At 42.5% G+C, this 13,916-nt stretch overlaps 1 protein-coding gene and 1 pseudogene across 1 annotated transcript in view; both read left to right on the top strand.

Moving 5' to 3' along the window:
• The first annotated feature begins 2,844 nt into the window (after positions 1-2,844).
• The window catches only part of SMIM13 (small integral membrane protein 13), a 31,364-nt gene continuing 20,292 nt past the window's right edge, over positions 2,845-13,916 (top strand). The window contains exon 1 of the mRNA XM_008146114.3: positions 2,845-3,358. Coding sequence (XP_008144336.2) covers positions 3,283-3,358 — 76 coding nt within the window. The 5' untranslated portion in view covers positions 2,845-3,282. The remainder of the gene's footprint in view (positions 3,359-13,916) is intronic.
• Positions 12,877-13,642, top strand: LOC103290198 (spindlin-1-like; annotated as a pseudogene).

Raw genomic sequence — 13,916 nt, 5'->3', positions numbered from 1 at the left:
AGGCTGAAAGCCATTGCCTTAGATGAGCTAGACAGACAAACGAACAGGAATTGAGAGGTTTTCTTTTTTTTTTTCTTAATAATATATTTTATTGAATTTTTACAGAGAGGAAAGAGAGGGATAGAGAGTTAGAAACTTCGATGATAGAGAAACATCGATTAGCTGCCTCTTGCACAACCCGTACTGGGGATGTGCCCGCAACCAAGTACATGCCCTTGACCGGAATCGAACTGGGACCTTTCAGTCCGCAGGCTGACGCTCTATCCACTGAGCCAAACCGGTTTCGGCTGAGAGGTTTTCTTAATGAGGAAGTTGGACAGACATTGCAGGATAAGAATTGAGGTGGTTAGAAAGGAAGGGGCAGAGCATTTTATGCAGGAGTGAGAACAGTAAGTAGAAGGATTCCAGAAATAACTGTGGCTAGAGTTACCTCAAATCTTATTCTTGAAAACCCTTACAAAATTTATCTTTAGAAAAATGATCTACGCTAATATAACAACTGATAAGACATATAGCAACACAGTTTAATAGAAAAGATCTTGGACTTGTGAGAGTTAGGAGACTTTGTTTCCTGGTTGTGTGAATTTGTCCCAAACACAACGTCTTCATAGTTAAGATAGTTAAGACTCATTTGTAAAGACAGGAGTTCCTAAAGCAGTCTGGGGAGATGGCTGCAGTCTTCCCCATTTCAGGAAATGGCACTGCCATTCATTTAGAAGCTTTGGCTAAAAAAACCTGACAGTCATTTTTTATTTCTGGTGAGAACCAGTCCCCACTAATCCTGATAATTTTCCTTTCAAAAAACATATCCCTAATTTTGTCCACTGTTCACCTCATTGACTATGACCCCAATCCAAGACACCTTTTACTTGGATTGCTCCAGAGTAGGGCCTGAGAACTTGTGTTTCTAACAAGTTCTCAGATGCTGCGGATTCTGTTGGTCGGGAGGCCATTCTTTGAGAAGCACTGCTTTAGAGCAATGGTTCTCAACCATGATTCACAACAGAATCATCTGATCTTTTAAAAACAACTGAGCTTGCGCCTGACCTCCACTGATTCTGATTTATTTGGTATGGGGATGAGGGCTGGCCATTTGTAAGTTTTAAATCTCTGTGGGTGACTCCAAATGGGCATCCAGGGTTGAGAAACACCACCAAGGCTAAGTTTGTTTGCTCCTCGTGCCTTTTGCACTAGCTGCTCCCATTACCTGGTGCACTCTTCCTCCTAGGTCTTTCCATGGCTGAATCCTTCCTGTCATTTAGGTCTCAGGTTAAATGTCACTTTGTCAGGTAGGCTTTCCTTGATCCTCTAATCTAAAACAACACCCCTGTCTTTATCACATCGTCTTGCTTGTTTTCAATATAGGAATTAGCAGTTCCTGAGATTTCCTTATTTACACTTATTGTCTGTATCTTCCAACTATAATAATAATCTTGAGCATAAACACCTTTGCTTGTCTTACTGACTGCTGTCCTCCTGGCACTTACAACAGTTAGTTACGTTAGGCATCTGTTAGGTATTCAACATATGTGAAGAATAGAGAGAAAAGCCTTTAAAATAATTTCTTCCAGTTCTGTTTCTTCAACTAGATTTTAATTAAATGTGTTTTATTTATGCAACAGAATTGAACCATCTATTAAAAAGGCATCAGTTGATTAAAAAATACATCTTAGTTGCACAGGGCTCATTCTCTCCTCATAGAAAATTGTATTAAATCTTCTGCAAAGTCATTATCCCTTGATATTTTCATATATAGTATGGATTTGTTCATAATACTGTTGTGTAGGGAATTCACAAACATTTTCAAATATATCCTGACATGGTGAGGATATATTTAATAAATCCAGAGATTGGTGCATAGATTCTGTTTGCCTTTTTTTTTTTTTTTTTGAGAGAGAGAGAGATTGGAGAGGGTAAAGGAATTTGTAGAATGGAAAGGTATTGCAGGGAGCAAGAGAGTCGTAGGCAAACATGAAGGCTCTATCTGGTTCTTTCTAAAAGTGGACTACACATTTATTCTCCCTTTGGGGGGCACCTCCTTAATGAATGAATGTAATCTGGCGGAATTGAAGACTTTTTAATTTCAGGTGGAGAGAGAAAACTTGAGATTATGAAAGTGTCCTGTTTCATAGTGGTTTGTTCAAGCCAGTGCGGCAAAATCTTCAGTTGTGGGTCATCTGTCGCTTGGTCTCAAGGGAGCAGCATGGATTAAACTGACAACTGAGGTGCATTAAGGGCAAAGCAGATGTCCTTAAGTCCACCGCGGACCATTTCTAAAATACATTATCTTTGGAAACATACATTTGTTACAGGGAGAAAAGGAAGATTCCGAGCCTCAGGCCGGTGTCTCCGGCAGGGATGTGAGTACTTGCTCAAAAGTCCCAAGTAGACAACCAGCGCCCCCAGCTATACAGCTCGGTTCACAGGCAACCAGTTTTTCAGGCAGCTGCCACCCCTTTCTTTCCTCTCCGTGCTTCGTCAGTCATGGTTTTAAACAAAACGGCTTTGTATGTGGAGTAATGGCTCAACTAACTCTGGCGCTTTGGCACAGACAACTGCGCGGGTATTGGGAACACAAAACCCGCAGTCTGAAGACAGAGGTTGTGGCTTGAGAAAAACCAAAGGCAGAGAGGGGGAAAGAGGGAGGGAGAAGCAAAGCTGCTGAATCGGTGGTGTATTCTGGGAGTTGTAGTCCCTGTGGGACAGCTTTCTCCAGCCTCCACCGGGCTCTGGACTTCATCTCCCAGCCGCCCCTGCGCCACGGAGGAGGCCAGGGGTGGGGACTACGGGGGTTGAGCTGCCGCAGGGGGAGGGGGCCAGGGGCTGAGAAGCAGCTGTTAGCGGCTGCCGGGAGACGTTATCTGCCGTTCGTTAGGGCCGAGGAAACCCTCGGGAGGGCGGCGACGAGGGCCGTGCGATCGCCGCGCGTCCCTGTGCCTGTGCTCTCCTTCCACAGGCGCGTGGTGTCCGCCATGGAAGCGCATCCGGTCGCCGCCGGGGTCTCCCGGCACCGCGTCCCAGGCTCTCGGGAGCGGTGAGGGGGTAGCGGCATTCCTCGACACGCCTCTGCCCGCGCTCCGCCCGCCGCGGCGTGAAGAAGGGTCGGCCGGGTTGGCCCGCCGGCCGCGGTGTCTGCCCCGCGCCGCCCCGCCCCGCCCCCTGGGGGCGCCCGCCTCCCATGCCGCCCCGGCGCCGCGCTGCGCCCGGAGCCCGCCGCTGAAGCCGGGGACTCGCGCGCCCACCGCCCCGCCGCTCGGAGCCGGACGCCCCTCCGCCCCCAAGATGTGGCACAACGTCGGGCTGACCCTGCTGGTGTTCGTGGCCACGCTGCTGATCGTCCTGCTGCTGATGGTGTGCGGTGAGTGGGCATCCGCCGTGGGGCAGTTGCACGCTGCGGGACACACGCCAGCTCTCCTCGTGTTGCTGACTGGCTTGTTCGGTCCGGTTTAAAAAAAAACACACACAAATTAAGGCGTGAATGAACAAGTGTCTGAAAATCATCTGTTGTCCGGTTACCTCTCAGGAGTGAGCTCAGCGGAGATGTGCCCCTGACCTGGGACAGCCGCTGGCATCCTGGAGAGGGAGAGAACCGGACCCAGGTCTGGGCATCTTCACTCGGGGTTAAACCAGATATTGCTTCACCGGCAGCGGCTGCTCTTGATTGCCATTCTTACCACACTCTGCCCAGATTTTAACCTTGGCCTGTATTCGAAGGTGAAGTGATTGGTTACTCCTTTTTCTTTCTTTCTTTCTTTCTTTTACAGATTCTGACCCTAAAGATAAAGAGAGGTTCCACTACCTTCATTCAATCAGGAGTAGGATCAGAGTTGGCTTTGAAGCACAGGAGAAATTGTTTGTTTACTTGGAGTTCAGGCTTAAACTAAATTCCAAACAGAAATGTTGAGACTAGGCAGAACTTAAAAACACTGGTTATATTAAACTCCCAGGGTCGGGTAACCCAACTCTTAGTTCTGTAATAATGGTGCTATTTTGTTTGCTGTGAGTTTTTTCCTTCTTGGAAGGACTTGGACATAAAACTTTCTTCTCAAGGTACTGTTAGCTCAGTTTTAGATCTTTTTGAGTGTTTTTTTTATACACAGTGATTGATAACCACAAATATTTTAGCAGAGTGGCTCGACAACTGTGAAAATTTGGGAGGTATTTCAATGTCATCGAGTTTATTTTTTCATAATTGCATTGAAGTATGGGTTCAGATTAATGCAATAATTGGTCAGAATTCAAAATAAATACTATAGGGTGTATTCATTACATGAAAAATGTACTAACTGAGTTGGGTTTGGAGAGGATATGGATGTGTTTGTGCATATGCATATATATACATATATATATATATATACACACATATATATGTATATATATGTTTGTATTTACATACTTGTATGTATAATTTTTAATTTTCTTGCTTTACTAAGGCACCAGAGTAAAGTTTCTAACTTACAGCCTTTCTTTTCTGATGATAAAACAATTGAAAAGACTTTCTTAATTTCCTGCATTTGAAGTCAAGATTTTGGGCTAGTTGGAGGTGTTTAGGATACTTGAAGTAAGGAAAACCAGACCTTTGTTATTTGGATATGAAGAAGGAAGAAAGCATATACTTTCTTTTCTAATTTGAAGATGCAGGCTACCTGGAGATGGCAGTGAAACGTATAGACTGTGTGATGTGTGACAACACCCTTGGTAGAATATTTGCCAAACTTGCCTTTGGGACATTAAAATTCCTAATTGCTACAAATATCAGACTTTCTCTTGAGACAGACTAGTAAGCCCAGGACAAGTGAAATAGGGAAACTGAGACAGATAGTTAAAAAATCTTGATGCCAAGCAGTTTGTAGACATCTAGCAGATCATGTCTTCCCTAAACCAAGGACACTTAAGGGTAGTTTGCACTTCTCCTCCCCAAATAAAGGGTAAATAGCTTAAATCACTCTACTCAGGGAGACAGATAGTGGAAATCCAATTAGTGCTATTTGCCAACCACACCCAAGGACAGATGAAGTTAAGAGAATAAACCTCATTTTGGTACATCAGCATTAATCTGATGAATAATCTATTGAGACCCTCCCCTAAGATTGTCCCTAAACACCCAGCCTTTTCTTTTTTCAATTTAAATTATTTTTTATTTTATTTTTAAAAATTATTTATTGTTTAAAGTATTACATATGTCTCCTTTTCCCCACATTGACCTCTCCCCGGCTGTTCCAACCCCCAACACATGCCCTCACCCCCTTACTCTCTGTGTCCAAGGGTTATGCTTATATGCATGCATACAAGTCCTTTGGTTGATCTCTTACACCTCCTCCCCCTCTCTCCCACCTCCCTTCTGAGGTTCAAAGGTCTATTCTATGCTTCTGTGTCTCTGGATCTATTTGTTTTTGTTAATCAGTTTATGTTGTTCATTATATTCCACAAATGAGTGCGATCACGTGATATTTATTTTTCTCTGGCTTATTTCGATTAGCATAATGCTCTCCAGGTCCTCCATGCTGTTGCAAATGGTAAACGGTCCTTTTTTATAGCAGCGTAGTATTCCATTGTGCAGATGTACCATAGTTTTTTTAAAATATATATATTTTATTGATTTTAGAGAGGAAGGGAGAGGGAGAGAGAGATAGCAACATCAATGATGAGAGAGAATTATTGACTGGCTGCCTCCTGCACGACCCCTACTCCGGTATGCAACCCAGCATGTGCCCTTGGCAGGAATTGAACCTGGGACTCTTCAGTCCGCAGGCCGATGCCCTATCCTTTGAGCCAAACCAGCCAGGGCAGTACCACAGTTTTTTAATCCACTCATCTGCAGATGGGCACTTAGGCTGTTTCCAAATCTTAGTTATTGTAAATTGTGTTGCTATGAACATAAGGGTGTAAATATTCTTTCTGATTGGTGTTTCTGATTTTTTGGGATGTATTCCTAGAAGTGGGATTATTGGGTCAAATGAGAGTTCCATTTTTAATTTTTTGAGGAAACTCCATACTGTTTACAACAATGGCTGCACCAGTCTGCATTCTCACCAGCAGTGCACAAGGGCTCCTTTTTCTCCACATCCTCACCAGCACTTGTCATTTGTTGATTTGTTGATGATAGCCATTCTGACAGATGTGAGATGGTATCACATTGTCATTGTGATTTGTATCTCTTGTATGATTAGTGACTTTGTGCAGGTTTTCATATGTCCCTTGGCCTTCTGTATGACCTTTTTCGAAAAGTGTCTGTTTAGGTCCTTTGCCCATTTTTTGATTGGGTTGTTTATCTTACTTTTGTTAAGATGTAGGAGTTCCCTATAAATTTTGGAGATTAAACCCTTAATCTCCAAAGGCAATAACCTTGCCAATATGTTTTCCCATGCAGTGGGCTCTCTTGTTGTTTTGTTGATGGTTTCTTTTACAGTGCAGAAGCTTTTTATTTTTATGTAGTCCTATTTGTTTATTTTCTCCTTAGTTTCCATTGTCCTTGGAGCTGTAGTGGTAAAGATATTGCTACAACATACGTTTGATATTTTGCTGCCTATGGATTCTTCTAAGACTTTAATGGTTTTCCGTCTTACCTTGAAATCTTTTATCCATTTTGAGTTTACTTTTGTGTATGGTGTAAGTTAATGGTCTAGTTTCATTTTTTTCCATGTATCTGTTCAATTTTCCCAACACCATTTATTGAAGAGACTGTCTTCACTCCATTGTATGCTCTTGCCTCCTTTGTCAATATTAATTGAGCATAATGGCTTGGGTCAATTTCTGGTTTCTCTGTTCTGTTCCATTGTTCTATATGTCTGTTCTTTTGTCAGTAACAGGCAGTTTTGAGAACAGTGGCTTTGTAATACAGCTTGAAATCTGGTATTGTTATCCCTCCAACTTTGTTTTTCTTTCTTAAGATTGGTGCAGCTATCTTTTTTTATTCCAGATGAATTTTCGGAGAGTTTGTTCTAGGTCTGTGAAATATGCCATTGGTATTTTAATGGGAATTGCATTGAATCTATAGATTGCTTTGGGTAGTGTGGACATTTTAATGATGTTGATTCTACCAATCCATGAACATGGTATATTCTTCAACTTGTTTATATCTTCCTCTCTTTTTTCAGTGTCCTGTAGTTTTCAGAGTACAGGTGTTTTACCTTCTTAGTTAAGTTTATTCCTAGGTATCTTAATTTTTTTGGTGCAATGGTAAATGGGATTATTTTTTTAGTTTCTCTTTCTGTGAGTTCATTATTGGTATATAAAAATGCTGTAGATTTCTGAGTGTTAATTTTGTATCCTCCTATGTTGCTGAATTCATTTATTTAATCTAGTAGTTTTTTGATGGAGTCTTTAGGGTTTTTTTTTTTTTTTTATGTACAATATCATGTCACCTGAGAATAATGACAGTTTTACGTCTTCTTTTCCAATTTGGATACCTTTTGTTTCTTCTTATCTGATTGCTATGGCTAGCACTTCCAATACTATGTCGAACAGGAGTGGTGAAAGTGGGCATCCCTGTTCTTAGGGGAAATGGTTTTAGTATTTGCCTGTTGAGTATGATGTTGGCTATAGTTTGTCATATAAGGCTTTTATTGTGTTGAGGAATGATCCCTTTTTATCCCATCCATTCAACCATCTTTTGTCTTTTGATTGGAGTATTTAGTCCATTTACATTTAAGGTTATTGATAGGTACTTGTTTGTTCCCATTTTTATTCTGCAAACCTATGTTCCTTCTTCCCTTTCTATTTCTTCTTTTTACAACAGTCTCTTTAGCATTTCTTGCATTGCTGGGTTGGTGGTAATAAATTCCCTTAGCCTTTATTTGTCTGCGAAGCTCCTGATTTCATCTTCAATTTTGATTCATAGCCTTGCTGGATATAGAGTATTCTTGGATTCAGTCCCTTGCTTTGTATTACTTTGTATACTTCATTCCATTCCCTTCTGACCTCATGTGTTTCTGTTGAGAAATCATTTGATAGTGTAATGGGAGATCCCTTGTAGGTAACTTTCTGTCTCTTGCAGCCCTTAAGATTCTTTCTTTGTCATTAACATTTGCCATTGTAATATCGTGTCTTGGTGTGGGTCCTTTGGGTTCATCTTGTTTGGGCCTCTCTGTGCTTGTGTGACTTTTCTTCCCCAAGTCAGGTAAATTTTCTGTCATTATTTCTTCAAATAGGTTTTCTATTCCTTGCTCCTCTTTTTTACCTTCTGGCACACCTAGTATGCAGATGTTGCTTCGTTTCATGTTGTCCCAATTCTCCCTTAAACTTTCCTCCTGCTTTTAATTTTTTTTTTTCCTATTTGCTGTTCAGATTGAGTGTGTTTTTCTGCCCTGTCTTCTAACTCGCTGATTTGGTCCTCTGCTTCTTCTAGTCTACTGTTGTAACCTTCCATTGTGTTTTTTATTGCCACTATATCATTCTTCATTTCCTCTTGATTTTTACATATGTGGTTGATTTTCTCATCCAGCCAGTTTAGGAACTTTATGACCCTTACTGTGAACACTTTCTCTGACATATTGTTTGCCTCCACTTTCATTTAGTTCCCTTTCTGGTGATTCCTCCTTTTCTTTCCTTGGGGGATTGTTGTTGTTTTTTTGTCTCCCCATTTTTGCTGTCTCTTTCTGGCCCTGGGCACCCTGCTTGAGGTTTGAGAGGTTGAAGACCCTGTCTGGCCAATGGTCCAGAAATCGTTAGCCCAGAGGCTTTATTGTCTCTGCTCTGAGTTGTATCTCCTTCTCCCATGGATCTGGTCCCTCAGTTATCTGCTTCAGATGCTCGGGGTGGTGGGAGCGCGTGCACAGTTCCTCTCATGTGCGACTCTCTGTGAGGACCCAGAGCCCTCTGGCATGCAATTTGCTGTGTAGCCCAGCACTTGTGGCAGGGTGGCGCCCTAAGTCCCTCTGGCAACATGCTTGCAGCATGGTCCTGTTGCCCCTGGCTGGGCACACTGTGTTGCTCTGGACTGCCCTGGCAGCACTCTCCTGTGGCCCGGAGTGGGACGTGTGCTAGGTTGCTCCGGGTGGCCCAAGCAGCAAGTCCCTGGGCCCAGGGTGGATCGTGCATGGGTTGCTCTGGGTCACACAGTCCTTGCTTTCCTGTGGGCAGAGTGAAGCGTGAGCTGTGTTGTTCCAGGTTGCCCCTCCCCAGTGTAGAGTGGGCGCAGGTTGCTCTGGGTCACAGTCCGCGGTCTTCTTGGCCCAAAACACCCAGCCTTTTTAAAACCCCTCAAAATGAAGGTCCAGTGCGTTCTCCCTCCACGAGAATCCCTTGCATTTTGCCTCCTCTCCCCCTCCTCTTGCTACACAGGCATGCACCTCCTAAACTCTAAGGCTTGCAACCAGGGCATCAATGGGCAGTGGCAGTTCATCCTGGGCAAACCCCCTGACTCTGTCTCAAGATCCCCTTTTCTCTGACTTCTTAAGTGAGCCAAAGCAGTCTCATTTCCCCAGCCCTTCCTTGTTTCATTGTCCCCAGTTATAATAAACATTCTCTAAAATTCACCTGGACTTGTATTGTGAATTTTTTCCTGCACAAAGTCCAGAACCCACACACTCCTAGCTGGCCCTAGGCAGACCCACTCAGGGCCAGGTCCTCTTCCTGGTAACACTCTCAGCTCTCATTAGCTATTTGACTTTGGAGAAGTAATCCAAGATTTTCTGTTGGAAGAACTAATGATGGTGGTGTAGGTGGCAGAAATGGCACTGGATGTTAGACCCATGGGGTCAGACTGGACCTGGGTTCAGCAATCTCAGTACTTGAGTTCTGGCTAGGAAAGAATTCAGAGCCAAGACTCAAACTGTAAGAGGACATTTATTTATAAAATCACAGAGGTGGTTATAGAGGTAGAGGAAGGGCCCTTGGAGCTTGGGAGTGAGGAAGCTGATGGTAGCCTTGTGTGTCTATGTGGGGGGAGGTGAGGGAGGGGAAAAGGAAAGGGAAAGGCCAGGCTGGCTCCCAGGAGGGAGAGCAAGCTAGGTCCTCCCTCCTAAGGGTTTTAAGGGTGGAAATTTTAGGGGAGGTCCCAGGAGAATATCTCAATAGAATATTCAGCAGTTTTCTAGGTTGTCCTTTTAGGGTTGTGGTCTCCATTGATTAATTGGCTGGCATTAGGGGAGGGGGTCATTATTCAATGCAGCTGGTCCTGAGTATAGCTCTGGCTGGTTTTGTTGCTTATCTGGGCCTCAAGCTACAATACAACTGAGGCCTAGGTGTTATCTCTAGGATACAAAGGTCAGAGGGTCCAAACTGCATGACCAGTGATATGCTAGGGGAGGAAAGGCCACTCTGGGGGTTTTGGCGGGGAGATACCACCTTACAATTGTCCATTGCTAGGCACCCAGGGCTTTCCGTCCCGGTGACCTTCTGTACCTGGCCCATCATCCTTGCTCTGCTCATGTTTATCTAACTGCCTACCACAATGGGGTAGCTTTGTGTTTTGACTAGGGTGGGCCTGGGGCTTGTGGAGAGGCGGGAAGGATCCACCCAGACTTGAGGGAGAAACTAAGGCCTTGTATTAGTTTGCTAGGGCTGCCATAACAAAATACCACAGACATGAAACAACAGAAATTTATTTTCTCACAGTTCTAGAGGCCAGAAATCTGAGATCAAGGCGTCAGTAGGGTTAGTTTCTTCTGAGGCCTCTCTCCTTGGCTTATAGATGGCTGCCTCCTCCCTGTGTCCTCACATGGTCTTTTCTCTGTGTGTCTGTGTCCTAATCTTCTCTAATAAGGACAACAGTTATATTGGATTAGGGTCCCATCCTTATTAATTTATTTCACCTTAATTAACTCTTTAAAGGCTCTATCTCCAAATACAGAAATACCGTTGACTTTGGGGGTTAGGCATCTATGACACAGGTCTGCCCCATGGAAATCATAGCAAGTTTATTTTAGAACTCTGATTAGTCTCTTTTACCCAGTGAATTGATTTTCAAATTTCAAATTCCTGGGGAGGTTTTCCTTCTGTCTCTATTGATTGTGTCTACTTTGTCAGTCTCTCATTCATTCTAAAATGTTTTGCATTCTCACCATTCACTGAAGTGCCTTTGTCAAGGTCAGTAACAAATGGCTTCCATATTGCCAAGTCTGTGGTCACTTATTAGTCCCAGTTGTACTCAACCTTTTACACAAGTGAGCATTCTTTCCATGAAACATTTCTCTTGGCTTTGTACATATACTTTCATGGTGTTCTTTCTACCTTTGTGGCTAATTATTTGTCTTTTCCTGGCTTCTCATCCTGTAGAATTTTTAATTTTTTTTTTTATCACAACTTACGATAGGAAATACATTTTATGTTATTCCCAGTACATTCATAAGTATGTAAATTATATATATGTATGTATATATATCCATCAATTTATATATACATCTATCTACCTGTCATCTCTATGAAATAAAAATTTATTGCCCTTTCTCCATGAGATGCATGGTATTTTGTATTATATTCTATAATATACTATGTTGTAATGCAAACATATTTCTGTTTCCAATTTCTTTCCTTTCGTTCTCTATCTATATAATATGCTAGAGGCCCTATGCATAAAATTTGTGCAAGATTAGGCCTTTGTAGCCCCGGCTGCCTCGGCCCTTGCAGCCCTGGTTTTGTCCAGAAAGTTGTTCCACTGTTCAGCCATGCGGTCGATTTGCATATTATGTTATTATTATCGATTATCTAGTCCTAGAGACTTAAATATAAACTAACTCTAACTAATGACTAAAGTTAATAACTTCAGCTTTCACTTCTCTCCTCCATCCCAGGCATGTGCATTAAACTTTTTTCTTTTTTTTCCTTTAAGAGAGAGAGAGAAAATTGATTTATTGTTCTGCTTATTTATGTATTCATTGGTTGCTTCTAGTATGTGCCCTGACCAGGGATCAAACCCACAGCCTTGGCATATCAGGATCATGGTCTGATCAACTGAGCTGCCTGTCCAGGAAAATGTTTTTTATTTTTTTAATATCCCCACTTGGAGATCTAATAAGCATCTCAAATGTAATACAGGTGGTCCCTAACTTACAATGATGGTTCAATTTAGGATTTTTTGACTTTTTGCATTTACAGTGGTGCAAAAGCCATATGCATTCAGTAGAGACTGTATTTTAGATTTTGAATTTTGATCTTTTCCTGGGCTAGCAATATGCAGTTGTATACTCTTGTGAAGTTGGGCAGCACAGTGAGCTGAAGCTCCCAGTCAGCCACAAGAGCATGAGTGTAAAAGCTGATCACAAGGGTAAACACCACTGGTACTCTACAAGTGTACTGTGTTGCGTTTTTTGGATATTGTGTTTTGACATCCCGTCATTTCTACAAAACGCCATTTGTGTCTCCTGTTACTGGTGAGAATAGGAAGGCAATTACCCTTGATCACATTTAAGGTAGGCTAGGCTAAGCTATGATGTTTGGTAGGTTTAGTTTATTAAATGCATTTTCAACTTGTGATGTTTGTGTGTGTGTGTATGTGTGTGTGTTTGCATAACCCCATTGTAAGTCGAGGAGCATCTGTATATCTAAAACAGAACTCTTGATTTATACCACCTGTCCCTCCTGTCCATCTCAGATGTTACCGGCAGCCAAGGATTTGGGTGTAAATCTAGGTTTTACCTTTTATTTACTTTCTATCCATCTTCCCTTACAAACAGCCACTCCAACTGGTAGTCCAATTTTATCTTTTTAAAAAATCTGATATGGGTCAGGAGCATGGTGCAGGACGCGGGCTGAGAACAGCAGCCTCAGTGGCCAATAGAGTGCTTCTGATTTCATGTATTTTTGCTGAATTCGTAAAAGAGGCACGTCGATGATGGATTAACAAGAACATTGAAATTCTATGCACAGTTTCAAATTGGAGCATATTGAATTTTTACCCTAGTTCAGCAGCTTTGCTGCTCACTTAAATGCAGATGAATGAAGACCCCATTTGGGAAGACACCTGGCCAGCGGTCCAGAGCTGGTGCAGGCCATGCTGGTGTATCTGCAAGCAAGATGAAGCAAAGGACGTCCCACAAAAAACACTGGAGCAGCGTGGGGCCGAGTAAGCCCATGTCCCAGCCTCAGCAGAACATCGTAGGCTGCAGGATTCAGCATGGGTGGAAGGAGGGCAGTGGCCCTGTCACCCAGTGGCAAGGACCTGTAAACCCTTCTGTATCTTATAAAATAAGATGGATTTGACTGTGTTTATGGACTAGAACTTAATAAAGATGAGTTTCTGCACTGGATGTCCTCGCTGATAGAGTTGCAACATCTCGAGTCAGTGATGTACACTTAGCTGACACAATGATTGGCAAAGCTGTAGAGCACATGTTTGAGACCGAGGATGGCTCTAAAGACGAATGGAGGGGAATGATCTTAGCACGTGCCCCTATAACGAACACATGGTTTTACATCACTTATGAGAAAGACCCTGTCTTGTACATGTACCAGCTCTTAGATGATTATCAAGAAGGTGACCTTCACATTATGCCTGATTCTAATGATTCACCTCCAGCAGAAAGGGAACCAGGAGAAGTTGTGGACAGCCTTGTAGGCAAACAAGTGGAATATGCCAAAGAAGATGGCTCTAAAAGGACTGGCGTGGTCATTTCATCAAGTAGAAGCCAAACCATCTGTCTATTTAATCAAGTTTGATGATGATTTCCATATTTATGTCTACGATTTGGTGAAAATATCCTAGATGTCATCATGAACTTTGCCGAATTTGTGGAACAATTAATTTGTAGACATAAAGACTCTGCTTTCTAGTTTAATGAAAGCTTAAATGACCCTGCGAACCCACAATCTCTGCCAGCAGAACAGGTTTTGTTCTGAATAGTACAGATTTATGTGAACACAAAGCATTTTGTGTAAGGAACTCCTTCCTCTTAAAAGAAGTCTCTCTGTTTGGAGGGGAGTTACAGGTAAAAGTTAAGCTAGTATCATTGTCAATCAAAAGTGTAATAGATTTAAAA

The sequence above is a fragment of the Eptesicus fuscus genome, chromosome 9, assembly GCF_027574615.1.
Source record: "Eptesicus fuscus isolate TK198812 chromosome 9, DD_ASM_mEF_20220401, whole genome shotgun sequence".
NCBI classification, from domain to species: Eukaryota; Metazoa; Chordata; class Mammalia; order Chiroptera; family Vespertilionidae; genus Eptesicus; species Eptesicus fuscus.
The sequence above is the reverse complement of the archived record's forward strand: the minus strand, read 5'-3'. Positions and strand labels throughout refer to the sequence as shown.